This window comes from Tenebrio molitor, chromosome 1, assembly GCF_963966145.1.
Source record: "Tenebrio molitor chromosome 1, icTenMoli1.1, whole genome shotgun sequence".
Classification (NCBI taxonomy): Eukaryota; Metazoa; Arthropoda; class Insecta; order Coleoptera; family Tenebrionidae; genus Tenebrio; species Tenebrio molitor.
This window is the reverse complement of record NC_091046.1, coordinates 23,196,380-23,217,399: the sequence shown is the minus strand read 5'-3', so window position 1 is coordinate 23,217,399 and position 21,020 is coordinate 23,196,380. Positions and strand designations below refer to the sequence as shown.

Genomic DNA, 21,020 nt, shown 5'->3' with positions numbered 1-21,020 from the left:
AAAGTGACCTACCCCCTTCCACCACGCGCGCGAGAGACCGCTTCATCCCCGCTATATTTCCGCTTTCCGCGTTGTCCACTCCCCAGGATTACCAACCCCATCCCTTAGTACCTAGTCTAGCCGCTAGTACTAAGGCGCGCTCTCGTGGTGGTACCTAAGGTACTATATCTTTAGAAGGTAGCGCCATTCCGCTCCACAATTTTTTGACTGGAAATTAAAAGAGATGGCATTATCGATAAATCCTGTGAGTGTGACAAAAATAGAATCTGTCTGACTCGATACAAACATCCCTTAAAATTGTGTATACTTCTATCTTTGTCACACTTACGGGAATTACCAATAATGTCCTCTCTTTTAATTTCCAGGCAAAAAATTGTGGAGCGGAATGGCGCTACCTTCGAAAGATATAGTACCTTAGTGGTACCGGTAATAAAAATTTAAATTTTAAACTGGGTCACTACAGTACATTTCAAAAATAATTTTTTCCTACAACCGTCAAAAAAACGTGACATTTATGCATCGTTATCAAGTCGCAAAGTATGTATTTTTTGACAATAATTTTAGCATCCAAGGAAAATTATATAAAAATTTAAAAATTAAAAAATTTTAAAATGCGGTTGTAGAAAAAATAGTGTTTGTATTTCGTGCGAAAGATGATTGTTTTGTTGGCGCATTCGAATGAGTTTGAAGTCTCGATCTGACGGTCTCGAGCAAAAACTCATTCTCATGCCCCAACAAAAAACATAATTTTGCGCACTTAATACAAAATAGTAGTTTATTTGACGAGTTGAATACAACGTTTTTTTGTTTGACGAGCCCCTTAAAGGCTCCATGTTTGGGGCCTAATGGGGGCTCTAGGAATTTGTTCGGAACCAAATGGGGCTCCTGGGTTTGCTCGGCCTAATGGAGGCTTCACTGGTTTGACTGTAGGCGCGCGTGAACTGACACACCGTATCGTTTTGTGTAAAACGTTTATTTACATTTATACAATTGTTTGGACCGTACGACCGTACTCGAGATGTTGGGTAAAAATGACTTCTGACTTGTGACTCTGACTGTTCTACCCTGAGTCCATCTCGGTACTGTCGTCTCAAATCTCTGTCTTCACCCACGCAGGGGTGGTTCTCGTTCTGAAAGGAGGGAGGTGGCTCTACGCCCCGACACTCCAAATCGCTTAAAATCTTTAAAATTAGCTTAACGTTTCGTTTTGACAAGTGGTGACATTTATCAAAATCCGTTCACATAGGAGAAAATTCTCAAATTCTGACAGTGTCGAACAAAAAATAACTATTTATTCTAGTCATCCTTCCATTTTTGCTTTTTTAGATGTACTTATTAGTTTTCAAACATACGTATAGCAAAATTCAATTTGCAAACAGAGGAACGAAACAGTTGAGAAACGACGTAAGAAACAAAAAGGAGACATTACAAAAATTAATAGGAAATTATGAAAATGGAATACTCCCTAGAATAAATTTTGTACAAATAATTTCTTATCATAATAAACCTATGTTGTAATAATATGCCTGAGAATAAACATTTTATTTTAATATTTAGTAAATATTCCTTGATATTGCACTCAAAAATGTAAATTTTTACATTATACCTACCACCTTCCTTAATCCTTCGACAATAAGCGGGAGCAACTCGTTTACAGATAACAGCTAAGTACGGACCACCTGTGGTGTAAACAGCTGGGAGGAACTCGTCTACGTCCCTTTTTTATAAGTTAAAAAATATTCATTTCTTCGAAACGATACTTCCACCATTTCACCTAATATAGGTCGAGGGTTTGAATGCTTCAATTTATATAATGAAGTATGGTCCAACCAGCAGAAAAAATCCATTTGTTCCATGTTTTTGATAGTTACTTTGCCTGAGTTAGCTCTCTGCACACAATCTTTAAAATCCGTAAAATCGTAGACGTTCTTGGTTTTACTTAGAGACATCTCTACTTGGTGGTGGAAACTGTCAGCAGACATAAAAGTATGCCCTGGTTCAAAATAACGGAGTATTATTGAATCCGCGGCTATTAAAGATGAGTTTATAATATTTGTTAAATATGAAAATAGAGTCCAGTTTTTATTTTGAGCCGAACAGTTACATATCTAACCAGATGATGAACGATTTTAAATCTCTATTGTAAATTAAAAACGCATGGAACGTGCTTACAATATCTTCCTTTTTTCTCCCAAATACGGATTCATTCCATAAGCAAGCAAAAGGTTTGGTCTTAGGTTTCTTCCCCAGAGGTACAAAACTTTCATTAAAAGCCTTCTTTGTGTGAATATTGCCCGTTTGAACATTTCTAATCTGGGCAACATAATTACTTTCTGAAGATCGGCTGAGCCGCAAAGGGTGTTCGAATTGATGATGTTTTCAGAATCATGTCTGTATTTTTCACGTCCTTTGGAAGCTTTCTTTTGATGAATATTCCAGTCAGAGCATATTGAGCAATCGAATAAGTTCAAATTTTTCTCATTATGACAAGGATTATGCAATTTGAAGATTTCGCACTGCTCGCATTCCTCATTCCCTAATTAAATAAATCGTATTTTCATGCCATTTGTAATATAATCACGATATAAGTCATATGAACACTTCAAATTTGGATATTTTTGAATAAAATCTCTATGCATTTTTGTAATTGTTAAGTCACTTGGGACGATATTTTCTGTTAGGGGCATGTTCCCGGCGATAATGAGAAATAGACGGAGAAAACGATTCCACGTGCTGCTTTATTAGTTCTCAATCAAATTTATTGTATTTTGGATGTCTCCCTCTTTTATCAATCGTTACTTCATGAAAAATATTTTTTTGTTCGGAATTTGAGAATTTTCTCCTATGTGAACGGATTTTGATAAATGTCAACACTTGTCAAAACGAAACGTCAAGCTAATTTTAAAGATTTTAAGCTATTTGGAGCCTTTAAGAGGCTCGTCGAACAAAAAAACGTTGTATTCAACTCGTTCGTGTGTAAATTGGGCCTTTTTTGGCACTCGTGACCCAATTTACACACAAACTCGTTAAATAAACTACTATTTTCCCAAGTTGTTTGAAATAATTCGATCATTTTTTTATGATACCCTAACGTTGTCAAAAAAAACACTTTACATACTTGAATCCTTGATCCAGTTTCAGTTTTTAAAAAATATCTCAATGATTTCTGTCGTTTACTCTCATCAGTTCCACGTCTTCTTCGGATTAAACACGCTGTCACATTAGAAGATACATACAGTGAGCGGCAAAAGTATGGAATAAATTCATTAAAAATCTTTGTACAGGTCAATTTTAGTTTATAAAAATACATGTTTTAGTACCAAAGAAAGTTCCAAGCAGTCATTTGTTTTCGGGTGATGACGTCATCGATACTTTTTTTAAATGGAAATCTACTATTTTTTTTCTTGGTTCTGATAGCCCTTTTAATTGTCTAAATGGCCGTATAAAAATTTTGTTATCTTACATAAGGAAATTTTTCAGAAAAAAAAATAAAGTTGGAAAAAATAAATTTTATAACGAACAAAAGCAAGTCAAAAAATCAAGTAGGTAAATCAAACAGTGAAATGTTACTGTCAGTTTCATTGGTATGTGTTATTTGTTTTACAAAACGTTTTCGAAAATGACTCATTTAACAGAAACACAACGTATTGAAATTTTAATTTTGATTGGGTGCGGGGATAAAACTAGATAAAACTAAAACAGGGGAATTTCTTCATAAACTTGCTTATTGTCAACAAGCTGGGGATCGCAACTCGAACATTTAATTCCATAATTTTAAGTACACAGTTTTTGACTTGTTTTTGATCGTTATAAAATTTATTTTTTCCAATTTTATTTTTTTTTTTTCTCAAAAATTTCCTAATATAAGGTAACAAAATTTTTATACTGGCGTTTAGACAATTAAAAGGGCCATCAGAATCAAGAAAAAAAATAGGGGGTTTCTATTTAATAAAAATTGACCTATCCAAAGACTTTTTTGAAAAACATTTTGTTTAATTTTTAATGAATTTATTCCATACTTTTGCCGCTCACTATATACCGGGTGATCAAAAAGGACTGTTTAAGTTGGCAGTACAATTAAGAAAATTTTATATTTTGGTTATTTATAACACTGCAACCGGGTATGTTTTGTTGGTTTATTTGACAAATATCTGATGTAGGTATAGCATTAACAACGACAAGCCATCAACAACCGAAAGTTACTCCTGTTATACGATTTAAAATACAATTCAGTGTTACCAACTTAAACAGTCCTATTTGATCACCCCGTATTTGCCTCTCTTGCCAATTCATATTCCAATATCGAGTGTTTAATTCCAATCTACGGGCTTTGTCAAAATTGAGATTACATTCCTTTTTACAATTTTTACATCCTTCTTTAACACCGTAATGATGGAGTTTTTTTCTATTAGTCTCTTCTTGCCGCTCTTTCATAGATTTTTCGTAGCGTTTCCTTTTCCTCACTTCTCCTTTTCTTGTAAATTCTTGGAGTGCCCCAGAAAGAATTTGTTCGGTTCCATTTCCAGTTATGAGTTTTTGGCGTAAACGAGCCAAAGGAATATCTTCCGAGCCTTCAGAATCCGAAGAATTACTATAATTGACTAATTTTACACCAAACATTGCAAAACTTGACAAAATATAACGGACATTAGAAACTAACGCTGAATTGACAAACTTATTTGACGTATCTAAAGAAAATTTGTTTTTTCGCTTTGCACAGCATGCTATGAGAATTTAAATTTAAAAATTTTAGTACTTTCAAACGGGAAATGTAAAATAAATATATTAATCCTAACTGCAATTTAGCTGAATACTCTGCACGTCCAAAATCCGATCGCAACTAAGCTAAAAAGCAGTAAGAGCCACAAAACGCCATTAAACATAGTATAATTTCTGTTTACAATATGGAAGCTTTATCTTCTGTTGCCTTAAAATAAAATTGGAACGAAAGTAAGTTTTTCATTATTGTCTTTAGAGTGACCTAACATATTTATCTTTAAATGCTGAAAACTGAAAATTATGTTTGACGGAGATTCTGCTTTTTAGCTTAGTAGGGCAGAGTAAATATTGTAAGTTGGTTGAATTTCTAAAAAGACAATCTGTTGGTTATAAGGCCAAAAAATCAAAAATATTTTCAAGAGAGCAAATATTCAAGTTCTTATCAACGGCCCATGATGAAGAATTCCTCTTAATGAAGGTAAACTAAATAATTGCTAATTTTTACATTAATTTCCATTAATAATTTTTTTCTTAATTATGCAGGTTATTGCAATTATTGGATTGTCGGGTGCTTGCCGCTGCGACGAATTGAAAAATATGACAATTGACGACATACAAGACACCCAATCAGTGTTACCGGACTCTAAAACAGGAAAAAGTCGTGTATTCACAGTAGTTGCAGTGAAAAATGAACTAACAAATGATTTGAATTTGATTGAGATATACAGAAAATATGTTTGTGTGCAACCGTTCGCGAAATGAGCACTTCGCGTGCCTAGAGCAAGCCGCGAAATTGAATTTCGCAGCCGTTGCCTTTACGACGGCCGTAAAAGTAAAAGTCATTTCAATATTTATTTATTATCACAATTACAACATATCTATCTCTATATTTGCGGTGTGATCTTACAAAATCTGGATTGGGTACAGTTAAAGTTTGATTTATGCCAGTTTTTGTGTCAGGAACGGCCGCTATTAGTACAGAATTTTCATCCGGTTTGAAGTTCCCGCCAATTTCAAATGGAGTGGTCGCCTCATGAATGAGCAGATGATACAACTTATCATAACAGAACTTAACATTTACCTGCCACAATAAATAAATTCCAGTAAATAGGTAAGCCAATGCAACATTATCCGACACGGTTTCACATTCTTCTTGTTACATCAGTCTCAAGGCACTGTAACATTTTTTATATTGCTGTTTCGATTTTTCAGGTTTCAAATGCGACACTGCACAATTTATAATATTTTTTTAACTCTGGATGAGTACACGGAACAAGAGCTGCATATTTTTTCTGTCAAATTCTGGAATGGTGACAGTAAAAGTTCGTTTTATGCCAGTTTTTGTGTCAGGAACGGCCACTATTAATACAGAATGTTCATCCTTGATGTCATCGATAGACATTTTGGTTAGTCCGTCTCTTCGCATGGCTCCTGATATTCCCATGATTAAAATGACCTAAAAAAGGGCAGATTATACAGCTTATTGTAACAGAACTTAATATTTACCTTCCACAATAAATAATTTTCAACACTAGCTTTTTCTAAAAATAAATTGATCTGGTCTTGTGTCAATACCTTAGACTTTTTCGCCTGATAACCAACTGACTTTTTTTCAAAAAAGGTACCAATTTCAGAAACTTCGTAACATCAATGCCATCCCGTATGTTCAGCGTGAGCTTCAACATTGAATATTTGCTCCATAAAGTTGAACTTTTCACAGTTTTTGATTTTTCCATTAAATAAGCCAAAACAACATTCTCCGACACCGTTTTCACATTATTTGTATTACACCACTCTTTAAAGTCATTGTAACACTTATCGTACTGCCGTTTGGACTTTTCTGGTATTAAATTGGACACTGTACAATCTGCAATATTTTTTAACTCCGACGAAATAGACGGAACAAAAACGTTGTAATTTTCTTGCGACATTTTTCCAATTTTTCTCAAAATGAATTGTTTTATTTATGTCGTTTCCATAGCGACATGGCGACATGTAGGCCGACTTTATTTTTATTGACAGTGAAGGAAATTTTACTTGTTCATTTTATAATTACAAATTTTCGGGTTGCACACAAAATGTTGTGTACACCTTGGCTACGAAATCCTTTGACGACCTCGAGATTGTCTTGTCTCGGCCGGAAAGCGGCCTTGACGACAATTTTTCTCTCGGTTCGTCAAAGTACGATTCGCATCTTTGATATACAAATAACTATTCTCTAAGATTACCTCTTACAGAACATCGACGATTGTTTGTGAACTATCAAAAGGGTAAATGTACCGTTCAACCCGTAGGAATAAACAAATTTGCCAAAGTCCCGGCCATTATTGCAAATTACTTGAAAATTCCAGATGCTTCTTCTTACACGGGGCACTATTGGAGGAGAACATCAGCGTCCTTGTTGGTAGATGCTGGAGCTGACTTACTCACATTAAAAAGCCATGGAGGCTGGAAGTCCTCGGCAGTAGCAGAGGGCTATATCGAAAATTCAATTCAAAATAAAATTTCGATCGCTACAAAAATACTTGGAAATAACTTATCCGAGAAACCAAACAGAATTGCTAATGTGGCGTCAACGTCGAGCTCTGTATCCACACATTATTTAGCAAATAAATCAGACACAGTTGGAGTTTCAATTCATGCAGAAAATTGTACATTTAATTTTTATAATACGATAAAAAAAAAAAGTTAACTATGTAATAAATATGTTAATAAAGAATTCTTACAATAATTGTATAATTATATCAGAAGGTTATTTAAATGAAAGTACCTAAATGCGGAACAAATTATTTTTTATTACTTTCCCCACTAGTGAGGGAAGTGATTTACTTTCCTCACATGTGATGCAAACGCCTACTTTCCTCTTTAAATTGAGTGATGGAAATGTCATTTTCAGACTTGACGTTGGAAAAAAAAATTTAAGGGTAGGATTCAAAGTACTTTTTTTGTTCGACACTGTCAGAATTTGAGAATTTTCTCCTATGTGATTTTGTGATTTTGATAAATGTCACAACTTGTCAAAACGAAACGTCAAGCTAATTTTAAAGGTTTTAAGCGATTTGGAGCCTTTAAGGGCAGTGGCGTTGCTAGTCCTAAATGGGCCCTGTATCAAAATTTGTTGAGGGGCCCTTTTTACCCGACTACGGCGAAGCCCTAAGGAGGGTAATGAATTTTTTTACAAATTAAACAAAAACACTTGCATTAATAAAATAAGTATGTATACAGAGTGATCAACAAGAATCCAAATCAGAGCAAGCGTTGCAAATTATCGGTCACGTCGTAGCAGAATCATACGCAAATAAGCGTTCAAAGCATGGCCGTAGACAATTTGTGGTCTCAAACGCTAGTTTATAATAAATCATACCTCATGAATTTTAGACGTTGGAATTATAATTGTGCATTTTATTATTATTATAAGATAAGGGAAACAATTTATAAGATAAATAAGAGCAACATTTTACATTTGTAAGAGTAAGTAAATTATCAGCTTTATTGCCAAACGCGACGCCACTGGTGCGGAGATGTTTCGTTTAAATGTCACATTTCAAAATTCAAGGTTGTTGTTGTTGACAATTTAAGTGATTTAACCTAAAAAACAAATCTTCGATTTCGGCAATATTTACAGACGTTTATTGGAATTGTAAGCAATAATTATCCCAGAATAAGTTGTAAAATGGGTTTTACCATTAAAGAGAAGGCATTTTTATTAGATTATTTTCGAAAGAGGGTGAAACAAGAAAGTGAAGACTGGCCTTACTTTATACCCCCTTACACTGAAGAATTTCAAGCCAAATGTCTGAACCAGATGGTATTGGTTATTAACAAGTTTATCAATGTCTTAAAATTATAATGCCTAATTTTAGTGAATCATAATCCATCATTAAGAAGAAGTCAGGTCAGTCCTTAGTTCAAATTTTAGAAATGGTGCAAAATGTTCGACAAATTATCAAGGAACATCCCTCAACTTCCATAAGGCGTTTAAGACTGCAAATTAAATTGAGTTAATGCACTTATTGCAAAAATTTTGAAGGAGGCTATTAATTTGTTTCCCTTGTGTGTTGCAAGAAATAAAACCCACACATTACCTTAAAGAAATTTTCACCATAAATGAATTTTGGCAGTCCATTTCACCTGACAGCTTCATAAGTGTTTTTGGAAAATATGAGAGGCGAGTTTGACTCTTTCTGGACCACAATGGAGAACATTTGGAGCAGTTTTTGTGAAAACTTATTTTTTGACCTTGGAATAATTTAAATGTTTTAATTAAACTGCTAGAAAAGATACGAGTAAGTTCTCAATTAACCAAAAATGTGAGAATAATAACTTTAGCACTTTTCTTACAGAAAACAACAAAACAAAGAATTCTGAAAAATAATGACTTAAAATTTTGTAACCAAAGATTACATGCCTTATGAAGGAATTTTATGTAACTGTGTGTTTTTTCCTTAATCAGTAATAAATAATAATTAATAATAACTTCCTTTTAAATCCATTATTCATGAATTACAAACAATTTATAAAGGCAATTAATAATAGATTTTTGAGAGGTAGGCAACCAACAAAACGAGTGCACAGCAATTATATAAAAGTGTCTGATTAGTATACGACGTACGTTTCGATAAAATAAAAGATGAGGTAGCACTCTTGATTTGGTTTCTTGTTGATCACTCTGTATTTAGAGCTAGTGTGACACGGTACTAAATTTCACAGAAAATTTACTGGTACATTTTTGTGTCATACACAAAATAACCAAATAAATTTACTAAGGGCCGGTTGTATAAAGCTTAGTTAACATCGTGTCAGCTAACAATGCGTCAAGTCGGAAACCTGCCTATTTGATTGGCTGATTCAAATCCAATTTTAAATATTCCCCAATTGGATCGCTTGACATTATGTTAACTTTAAGGCTAGGGCCACACTCACGATATACATAAGAACTGGTACGCCCACTTCCCTATACTTCTCTAATAAATAAGCGTGTCAAAAAAGCACCCCAGGTGTGAGCTTCAAAAGTTACTACTAGATGGCGCTGTATGTACGAGGGACTGTCATTTATGAGTTTTGAATAAGGATATATCCATATTTATAGATTTTATATTGCCACAAAGCACACACTTTTTCATTTTTAGCAAAAATCAAAATTGTCTAATATTTGAAACTTTAAAATTTAACGTACAAAGTTCAACAGTGACAGTCCCCGAAACAGACACTGCCATCTAGCGAATTTTTATGAACTATTTTGCGGGCTCCAGCTGGTCCCAAATTTGGCTCTCAAAATGGCGGTGAGTGGGTATACCAGTCTTCTTTCTATCATGGCCACACTACAGACTTTTCGTCGGCCGACAATTTAGTTGGTTGCTTAATAAGTATGAGGACTTATGTGAGTGCGCACACTAAAGCGATTGTAGTCGGCCGACAGATTGATCGAAAACAGTTTAGTTTACGTGGTGGGCACGGAAGCTACCCAATAGGACTAAATTATCGGCCGATTATTTAGTCTGTAGTGTGGCCCTAGCCTAACAAGAACTTGACATCGCTTTATACAACCGGGCCTAAGTAGTATGTATCGGGTGTTTTTTTAAATTTCACCTCATAGTAGGCGTTGAAGAGTCGAATGTGAATGCACTATACGGGTTACGGATCACCGATCAGCTATTTAAATCTGACGTTTTACACAAGTGGTGCGTTCACATCGACTCTTCAACACCTACTACGGTGAAATTAAAAAAAAACACCCGATACTATTGAATTCGTGAAAACTAGGACAGCAAAATGTCATAGTTAGGTATATCAACTTTTCAAAAATGTTGTAGTGTAACGTTTTTACGTGCTTTATGTTAACTGCTTACTAATGTCCAACATGTCAAGTAGATAACCTAAATAGGTTTGACGTTGGACGTTGGATCGAGTATTGCTAAATTCTAACTGTCAAAATGACAGACGATTATTATTATTATTATTATTATTACGTAAAATAGAGCTGAGACCGAAGTCTATTTAGCTCCCAGATCAAAACGGAAAAGTAAACTATTTCCGTAATTTCAATTTCAATTGATCGCATCTGCTTTGTCATCGAAAGTGTGCATCAAGTTTGTTTTTAAAGATGTTGGGGTTGGATGCGTTTACAATTTCGTCACTCAAGGCGTTCCAGTCGGTAAAAACCCGATTCGGAAGGAAATGGCTTCTGACACTTGTCTTAAAATTTTGAATTTTCAGTTTAAATCGATGGCCGCGCAAATGGATGTTTGTGTTGAATTCAAATAAATTAAGTCATTCGTCAGAATCGTTGTTGGTCAATATTTTATAGGTCCATATGAGATCACCCCGTCTTCTGCGGTGTTGGAGAGTTGGCAAGTCTAACATTTGCAGTCTAGTTGCGTATGGAATCGATCTAAGTCCAGCGACTCGTTTAGTAGCCCTTCTTTGAATTCTCTCAAGGGTGTCAATATCACGTTGTAAGTGAGGGGACCATATCACATTCGCATATTCCAGCAGAGGACGTATATAGACTTTATATAATTTTTTGAAAGTTTCAAAATCAAGACGACGAAAAACCTTGAACACTAAATAACTCGATCTGTTGGCACGTTTTGTTATGAAACATACATGGTCGGACCACGACAAATTCTGGTTCACAATCACACCCAGATCATTATGAGACTCAACCTCTTTCAGATTTTTATTATTAATAACGTACGCGAGATGCGGGTTATTCTTACCCAAATGCAAGACCTCACACTTTTCAATGTTTAGCTGAATCAACCAGTCACGACACCAATGGGAGATCTTTACCAAACTATCCTGGATGGATTGAAATTGCGAAGATGGGTTACCGTATAATTTGCCATCATCAGCAAAGAATACATGATCAACGTCGATAATAGAGTTGAGGTCCGAGATATATATAACAAAGAGTAAAGGGCCTAAAACCGAACCCTGAGGAACACCCGAAGCCACAGTGCAATCATAAGATTTGGAATCGCGCACTTTAACATAGAATGTTCTGTTTGAAAGAAAAGCTTGAATCCACCTCAACCTTAGTCCGCGTACACCAAAGTGCTGTAACTTAAAAAGCAATCGTCTATGAGGGACCCGGTCAAACGCCTTCTCAAAGTCCAAGTAAACAACATCAACTGGTCTCGAATTGTCTAAATCCGATGTCCATTTGTTTAAACAATGGAGGTGACAGGTGAACACTGATCTGCCTGGAAGGAAACCATGTTGTTCTTTGGGAATGACATTATGATTCAATGCAAATTCAGTAAGCTGTTTAGAGGTAATTCGCTCCATGAGCTTGCAACATATGGATGTCAAACTTATAGGACGATAATTAGACGCCAAAGTTTTATGTCCTTTCTTGTAGATAGGGGTTACTAGAGCTTTTAGCCATCCTGAAGGTAAAGACGAAGACTGGAAAGAGAGTTTGAAAATGTGGAGCAGAGGTTGAACTAAGGCATCAGCACAAAATTTGAGTGTCTTTGCGGTTATATTGTCAGGGCCAGGAGCACTGTTTACATTAATGCGGTACATTTCTTCAAGTAGTAAGTTTTCGTTTAATATTACAGTTTCCCATATTGAGTTATCAGGTAAGAACTTACAAACGAATTTTGATTATGCTAGACTTAAAAGAACCAACAATAAACCTTGAAAATAAAGAATAATACCTATAATGTATTAGAGGGGGCATTAAGTACACTTTTACTGACTGAAATCGAATTATTTTAATTACCTGCCACTGACAATGACAGTGACATCAGGTAATGGTAAATCTGATTTACACAAGCAAAATGTTATGCTTTTTCAGTGAACAGAAGTGTACATTTTTACAGAAATTTACCAGTACCTACGTGTTCTAAATCCAAATAAAAATGTGCGAAAATTTGCACAGAAGCCACAAGTTGAAACAGTTGAGCCAGAACGCATGCGCTGCCTTTGAAACTTTGAACTCGTTCTATTCTATCCGGATTCCGGTCTTTAGCAATTTCACATTGTGAAGCCATAACATAAAGATCAGCCGATGCTCGTACCAATTTGTGGCTTCTGCGCAGATTTCCTGACATTTTTACTCAAAATTTTAGAACACGTTGCAAACAGACTACGTGCCAGTTTCTGATAAATTTACTTATAAATTTTCTCAAAAATTATCAATAAGAATTTGAGGTTGTGGATAACATTTATTTTGACGAAATTTTGCTTACACACGTCGGGGCCCCTGTAGCTTGGAGGCCCCGTATCATTGATACGGCTGATACGGCGGTAGCTACGCCCCTGTTTAAGGGGCTCGTCGAACAAAAAAACGTATTCAACTCGTTAGTGTGTAAATTGGGCCTTTTTGGCACGCGTGGGCCATTTTAAAACGCGAGTGAAACGATTTACACACAAACTCGTCAAATAAACTACTATTATGATTCATCGAATTATACGTGGCTTGGCAATTGAGGGAAGGTACTCAATTTTCTCATAAAGGGAAAATTAGATCCAGCTCTATTGGTCAATTTGATTAATTCATAACTAAAAAGCTGTTGCACCCTGAATATTTTTCTAAACGTTTTTTACCTTCATTACCATCAAGGAATATACAGTTTAAATTTGATCCACGAGTTCTGGGACATCCTGTATATGACAATTCCACTCAGAAAATTTCAACCAATCAGCTTGTAGTATGACTGTTTTCCTTTTATACATCAAATCTGACATTGAAAAGTGAAAATGTCAAAAAATATTCGATCTAAAAAAACAATAGCAACGGCCGTTGCCACAGGATGCTATTTTCACAATATAATGTGATTTTTTAATTTTTGAAATCAAATAATGATGCACAAGAGACTTCCAGTATGAAATAATAGTTATTTGTATAGCAAGGCTGCGAAATCCTACTTTGACGAACCGAGAGAAAAATTGTCGTCAAGGCCGCTTTGCGGCCGAGACAAGACAATTTCGAGGTCGTCAAAGGATTTCGTAGCCAAGGTGTACACAACATTTTGTGTGCAACCCGAAAATTTGTAATTATAAAATGAACAAGTAAAATTTCCTTCACTGTCAATAAAAATAAAGTCGGCCTACATGTCTCCATGTCGCTATGGAAACGACATAAATAAAACAATTCACTTTGAGAAAAATTGGAAAAATGTCGCAAGAAAATTACAACGTTTTTGTTCCGTCTACTTCCCCGGAGTTAAAAAATATTGCAGATTTTGCAGTGTCCAGTTTAATACCAGAAAAGTCCAAACGGCAGTACGATAAGTGTTACAATGACTTTAAAGAGCGGTGTAATAAAAATAATGTGAAAACGGTGTCGGAGAATGTTGTTTTGGCTTATTTAATGGAAAAATCAAAAACTGTGAAAAGTTCAACTTTATGGAGCACATATTCAATGTTGAAGCTCACGCTGAACATACGGAATGGCACTGGTGTTACGAAGTTTCTGAAATTGGTACCTTTTTTGGAAAAAAGTCAGTTGGTTATCAGGCGAAAAAGTCTAAGGTATTGACACGAGACCAGATCGATTTGCTGTATAATCTGCCCTTTTTTAGGTCATTTTAATCATGGGAATATCAGGAGCCATGCGAAGAGACGAACTAACCAAAATGTCTATCGATGACATCAAGGATGAACATTCTGTATTAATAGTGGCCGTTCCTGACACAAAAACTGGCATAAAACGAACTTTTACTGTCACCAATCCAGAATTTGTAAGATTATACCGCAAATATGCAGCTCTTGTTCCGTGTACTAATCCAGAGTTAAAAAAATATTATAAATTGTGCAGTGTCGCATTTGAAACCTGAAAAATCGAAACAGCAATATAAAAAATGTTATAGTGACTTTGAGACTGATGTAACAAGAAGAATGTGAAAACCGTGTCGGATAATGTTGCATTGGCTTACCTATTTACTGGAATTTATTTATTATAGCAAGTAAATGTTAAATTCTGTTAAGATAAGTTATCACCTGCTCCCTTTTAGGTTATTTTAATCGTGGAAATATCAGATGCCGTGCGAAGAGACAAATAAACCAAAATGTCTGTTGATGCCATTCAGGATTCAGGATATGTTACTACTTACTAGATATTTCCCTTTTTGAGCGGTTAAAAATTAACCTAATTCTTCTAGATCGATAATTGGGATCTTTTTTACCGAATCGTCATTCATGAGGCGAGGAAGCGACCACTCCATTTGAAATTGGCGGGAATTTCAAACCAGATGAAAATTCTGTACTAATAGCGGCCGTTCCTGACACAAAAATCAAACTTTAACTGTACCCAATCCAGATTTTGTAAGATCACACGGCAAATATAGAGATAGATATGTTGTAATTGTGATAATAAATAAATACTGAAATGACTTTTACTTTTACGGCCGTCGTCAAGGCAACGGCTGCGAAATTCAATTTCGCGGCCTGCTCAAGGCACGCGAAGTGCTCATTTCGCGTACGGTTGCACACAAAATACATTACGATATACATCCGGTAGTACTTGTAACAGTACGAGTTAGACATTATGGACGAGGCGACGTTAGGACTTATAACGTAAATTACTATATTAGTAGTGACATAGTTTTAAAAAAAGTACTACCGAATAGGCTAGGAACTGAGGGACGGGGTTGGCAAGCCTGCCGAGAGGGAGAAAGGAGCGGGAGTGAAGCCGTGACCGGTGCGTGGGTGGTAAGGGTGGTTAGTATTTTTGGAGTTTTCTAAAAGAACTCACAGTGTTGAGAGTGATCCATTTTTTTTAAAACCGTGAGTTGAACGAGAAATCAACCTCGCTACCGTCCCGTGTAGATATTTTGTGTTCGATTCGAAAATTAGACGGTTTAACCCGCGTTCGGGGTGTTTACCGTGCCAGGACGGTGTGGTAGAGGGTATGTTTGTGATATATTTTTTTTTTGTTACATTCTGTTTCTCTTGAGCAGCACCCAGTTGTTAATTTTAAGCCTTATCGGCCTTATCCCCTAAGTATCTAGGAAGATGCAATTTTCAGGCAATTAGTTAGTTTCGCCAATTAGTAGCTATCGTCTGACTCACGTGAGTCCATTTTTGCCACCAATTTCTAGCGGCACTTTACCCGCCATTTTCATGTAGCCCAGCCCGTGATTGTAGCGTTCGTAGTCACGTAGAGTAAGTGGCGTTACTTATCTTGCCCTGGATTTGTGATATTGTAATATTAATATTTCTTCTGTTAAACAAGGTTTTCCATGTGTCGCTGAGTAAGCACCGCTAGGTTTTGGATGAGTCAGAGGCAGAATGTTGTAAACTCTGTCCACTGATAGATTGCTTGACATAAATGTTACTACATAAAAGTGTTCACTCTACGCTACAACAAATAGATCCGGCGCAAAATTTAAAAAAATTAAAGAACAGGTTTACACGTGATGTTTTATTATTATTCTGCATGTTTGCACTTAGGAGAGACGAAAGAAAACTTCACTATAGCAGGGGTAATATATTAGGTTTTATTAATACAGGGTATTTCACGAGTGATAATGTGCCCCCCGGATTTAAAAATGCAACGCACAAAACATTTTCGCATTTCCGAAAAAAGCTGGCTACTGAAATGACAATATAATTCATGTATCACGTGATCATGAATAATCCAATGAAAACGCGTAAAAGTCCTTAGTTGCATGGCTATCACAGCGATTATAAAAAACAAAAAAAAATATTTTCTTATTTACTTTCGTCGTTACGATTTTTGATTGAAATAAATTTGTCAATTTGACAAATAAATGAATAATTTTGTATTTCATTCATTATATTGTCTCATCATACCACTTGTTATATTATAGCTGAAAATATCCAGCTTTTTTCGGAAATGGCTAAAACAAACAAGAGATTATTTAATATTTTATGCATGAACAAAAATTACCTCTGTATCATTTTCGATGTTTGTAATGTCACTGTTCATTATGCTAGATTCTTGAGGCACGCACTCACTTCACAAATTCAAAAAAATCAACAAAAATCGCAACGGAGGAGATCAAAACAGCAACACGATCAAAACTAATAACTTTTAAAACCAGAGGAACGCAAAACAAAGCTCTAAAGATGAAAAATCTAAAACAAAACTCTCCCTAAGTGCTGTACAGGCTTTAGTCCCAGAAGTATGTACAAAATTTTAAATGAAGGACAAGGACAAGGCTTATGGGAAACTTTAGTAGCCATGACATATCCCCAATTATTGTTAATTTGGTTGAAGATTCCGATTCGGACTTAGAAAACAGCGACGATGACGAGGATGAGTAGGAAAATGCAAAATTATTTCATTGTTACGTTCAACTGCCTTTTCGTATTTGTTTAGTGCAACTTTGCTTTTTTTTCAAAATAATTAAACAAATTTCATTTCAATATACTTTGATTGGGACGGGTTTTGACAGAACAAATAGACGTGACCCATAACCTATCTTTTTAAAAGCCCAAATTCGCGGTAAAAAGATGTGTTAACAAGACAAAAGTTACTAAATTTAGTAACTTTAGTTCGTTATTACAAAAATGAATCTACTACGCTGGACAAATAAAACTGGGACACTTAAAATTTAATCTATGTAAATCAGATCATTGAATTGTCAATATATTTGTCAGTGTCTATATAATATGTCATGGTAAAGTATAAAATATATTTCTGATAAAGCCGTAATTAAAGGCCCATACACAATGGCGTTAACGTTACGTCGATGTTAAAACGTTAATGTTAACGTTAGATCTAGAAATTCAAAATTACATGTATTTCATTGTGGACCGTTCACAATGACGTTATGATGAAAATTAATGTTGCATGATATTGTTAGCGTTATAACGTTAGTTCTAGAAATGTTCTGGATTCTTAACGTTACATTCTAACATTAGCCAACGGAAATAATTTATAAAAAGTACTGAAATACATGTAATTAGATCTAACGTTAACATTAACGTTTTAACATCGACGTAACGTTAACGCCATTGTGAAAGGGCTGTAAACGACGCAAATTTGTAAATTTTGACTTATGTGATTGTCATTTTTGTCCCAGTTTTATTTGTCCATCGACTGTACCTACATATATTTCCTACAGGAAAAACCCAATTACAGGAAATAATGTGCCGAGACCACGGTATGTAACACATTAAGTTTACAGGTGTTGTTTTTACGGTGCCTTTTTTTTAACACTTGCCAGGGATTTACATGATCGTGTTAATAAGCTTATTAGCAGGAATTTTTAAATAACATTTGGCAGAATATTAGAGTAATATTTAATAAATAAATCTCAGTTTATTTTATACTACAGAATAAAATAATTTCGGAATTGTAGTCTTACCGTTGGTTGGAGAAATTCGATGGTTTCTTCAAAATCGGAGGAGCATACGATTTCGGCAGATTAGTTGTAAACACAAAGGCGTCGATATGTATTGGGTGATTCAAAATGATTGTGGCCAAGTATGGCAACTATGTACGAAAATTTGAGTGGCAACTGTGTGGGTAGGGTAGAGTTGATATTTCTTTGACAGTTCATAGTCGCGCAATTTTGAAAACTGTCAAATCAATGTGTAATGATATCAAAAAAATCAAATGCACGCATATGAAATGTCATACAAATGACAACTCTACCTCATCCACACAGTTGCCACATAAATTTTCGTACATAGTTGCCATACTTGGCCACAATAATTTTGAATCACCCAATATTTGCTTCCGTACGACAAGTTTCCAAATTGGGTGAGTTATCATTTTGAGGTTTTTCTGCATCACTTGGTTGAGAAGTGTTTGAAAGGGAGTGACTCCGTCGGACCGATGCCAAATTATTATTAAAGTCCGTGATATCGGTGGCCAAAGAACTATCCGCTACTGCATTGGTTTTTACTCCAATATCCGACCGGCGTTTTTCACGTGCAGATTTAAAGGACGGAGAAACCTGCTGGAATGGACCTTGAGATTTATGAAAATCTAACTTCAAATCGATAACAGCATTGTAGGTACAACTGATTGATTAGAGCTATTTGTGCCACTACAGTTATTTAGCTCTTCATTGAGATTCAGGATCACTCGTTCTCAGGAGCACTGTGTTGTGTGATTCTTGAAAAGATCAGTTAAACAGTCCCGTAGAATAGATTTGCGTCGATGACGAGTGATTTCGCCTTTGGAGGCATTTCGAAGAACTCAGTATTTAACACTAATTTCACAATTAAATTAACTTTGTAGAGATACGACTAAAGACGTGTTCGTCCGCCGCAAAGCGGTAGCGTTATCTGCGCGTTTTAACGCTTGCACGCGCTGCACACAACTTTGTTCTTGTAAAATACGCCATACCACTAACTGTGATAAATCCTGTTGAATGGTAAGCCCCCTTGTACTTATTCCTGAAATTCGTGCGTCAAAATCCGACACGTCTTCCTCAGCTTCCAGCCTAATTTTTTTGACAGGAGTATTTTGAAGGCATTAATGTCATTAATTGCTTACCGCATTAGGTATCGCTGTCATTATTTACTTACTGGATTAGGGCGGTATGCTCAACTTATAGATTGTGTCAACAACAATAGCAAGTAGCTAGTAACAACACGGTTGTGTGAAAACGCCATTTTTATTCCTTAGTTTCTATTACAGCAGTTCTAAAACGGTTTCGAGGGAATGTTAAAAATGCAAATAACAATATCAATTTCTCATTTAGATTTGTGCAATTTTTTTTTGCATAATCTATGTATACAAGGGCATCAAGGGTTAAAGTATACTTCGTGAATCATACTGTATATAATTCTAAATAAATTCAATAACAAATAAATAAAAAATAAGTAGGTAGGCAATTAATTAAGTTTTTATTTATCAAATAGAGAAATATAATAATTAAAGAACAAACATATTTTTTAAATAAATTTAATTGTTTATTATAACATAAGATAGCTACAACAGCGTAACTTCTTAAAACGTAATTTTTTTATCTTTGGTTTCGTCGGATTTTAAGATTGTGAACCAAGGTTGTCATAACCTACATATTCATATTTGTTAAAACATCTCATCTAACTAATTATCATTTAATAAACATTTCGTTACTTGAAAACCACTACCATAAATGTAGTAGTTTATAATTTTACCTTTTATTAATTTTTATTTAGATTTAAATATAGTGACAAAAAAGCGGCCTTGGACACCAAATTGAAGAAAGGTTATTTAAAACTTAGTTATCTTAAATTTACTTTTAAAATAATGAAAAATGTTTTTTGTTGTAATATATTTGATTATTATTATGTTGTATTAATTTCAACAATTTAAGCTTTTAATAATGTCTACAAAACGTCAATCTTTTGGCAAAGCACTGTCACTTTTACCTCTTACATATAATCGTAAATTACTAGTTCTTGATCCAAGCATTCGTTCCAACAACGAATGTTTAGATTTTCTTCTAGCTGCTAACACGGCTCTACATATTTCTTGGAAAACTACTGCGACTGGAGCAACTTGTTCAGCTGCAGCTACTTCAGAAAATCCACATTCCAAATCTCTAGCGTACATGGCACCCTCTTCTGCACTTACTTCTCTCAAATGAACCATATCGTTCTTATTAGCTACTATATAAACAGGAATGTCAGAATCTGTTATTAACGATCCTACTCGTTTCAGATATGTAAAGGAACATTTATCCGTAACTGAATATACGAAGAGGAGACCATCGGCCCAGTTAATAATGTCAGTAGACGGTAAGTCATCTTCATTCTGTAAAACAGTAAATAATTTTAAGACTAAAAATTCGGCTTTTGGAAGTAAGTGTTTTGTGTCAAAATCAGTCATAAAATTTACTCATTCGACTCATTCGATATTTATATTTTATATGTACAGAGAACAAACATAAAATTGATCAGCGTAAAATTTATTCCTGAGGGAATTGAAGACAATTTGTACAATGTCATCAACAAAAAAAGGAGCGGCTGTGAAAAAAAAAATACTTCTGAAGGCGTGTGGTGTACACTCAACCATGTTAACAGTAATAACGAAGAAAGATTTTGCCGAAATTATAACAGACAAAATTGTGTAGGTAATCATCATCACTTTCTTCGTCCACATTTCCAAAACAGAATTTTTTCATAAATATTTCCGACGATAGACAGGCTGTTCTATGCTTGTAATGGTGGATCCTTACAATAATCTGTTTGTGAAACAAAATTCTTAATACTTACATATAATAATATCGAGACTCCAATCGTTCTCAACGGGGACGCTATTAAAATGTAGCAAAAAAGTTCTCTTGTGCGAAGTTAGTTGTGGTTTAGTAAATTTATAGACAGGCGTCGGAAATAAAATAAATCACTGTAACTATATCACTGCTGGGACTGCTGATGAAGAT

General features: G+C 35.0%; 1 protein-coding gene and 2 long non-coding RNA genes across 5 annotated transcripts in view; 2 read left to right on the top strand and 1 right to left on the bottom strand.

The window, feature by feature from the left end:
* The first annotated feature begins 7,932 nt into the window (after positions 1–7,932).
* LOC138123439 (uncharacterized) lies at positions 7,933–9,195 on the top strand. Of its 2 annotated transcripts, XR_011156787.1 has the most exons (3): positions 7,933–8,527; positions 8,583–9,005; positions 9,063–9,195. It is a non-coding gene; the product is annotated as an uncharacterized lncRNA (long non-coding RNA). The 2 variants fall into 2 exon arrangements; XR_011156786.1 differs by lacking the exon at positions 7,933–8,527 and having other exon boundaries at positions 8,534–9,005.
* Positions 9,196–18,883: 9,688 nt separating this feature from the next.
* Positions 18,884–21,020, top strand: part of LOC138123483 (uncharacterized) — a 154,270-nt gene continuing 152,133 nt past the window's right edge. The window contains exons 1-2 of the long non-coding RNA XR_011156811.1: positions 18,884–19,022; positions 20,300–20,376. This is a non-coding gene — a long non-coding RNA (uncharacterized lncRNA). The remainder of the gene's footprint in view (positions 19,023–20,299; positions 20,377–21,020) is intronic.
* The window catches only part of LOC138123342 (ras-related and estrogen-regulated growth inhibitor), a 70,545-nt gene continuing 69,003 nt past the window's right edge, over positions 19,479–21,020 (bottom strand). For both annotated transcript variants that reach the window (XM_069038008.1, XM_069037997.1), the window contains one exon: positions 19,479–20,392. In XM_069038008.1, the coding sequence (XP_068894109.1) occupies positions 19,976–20,392 (417 nt within the window). In that variant the 3' untranslated portion in view covers positions 19,479–19,975. The remainder of the gene's footprint in view (positions 20,393–21,020) is intronic.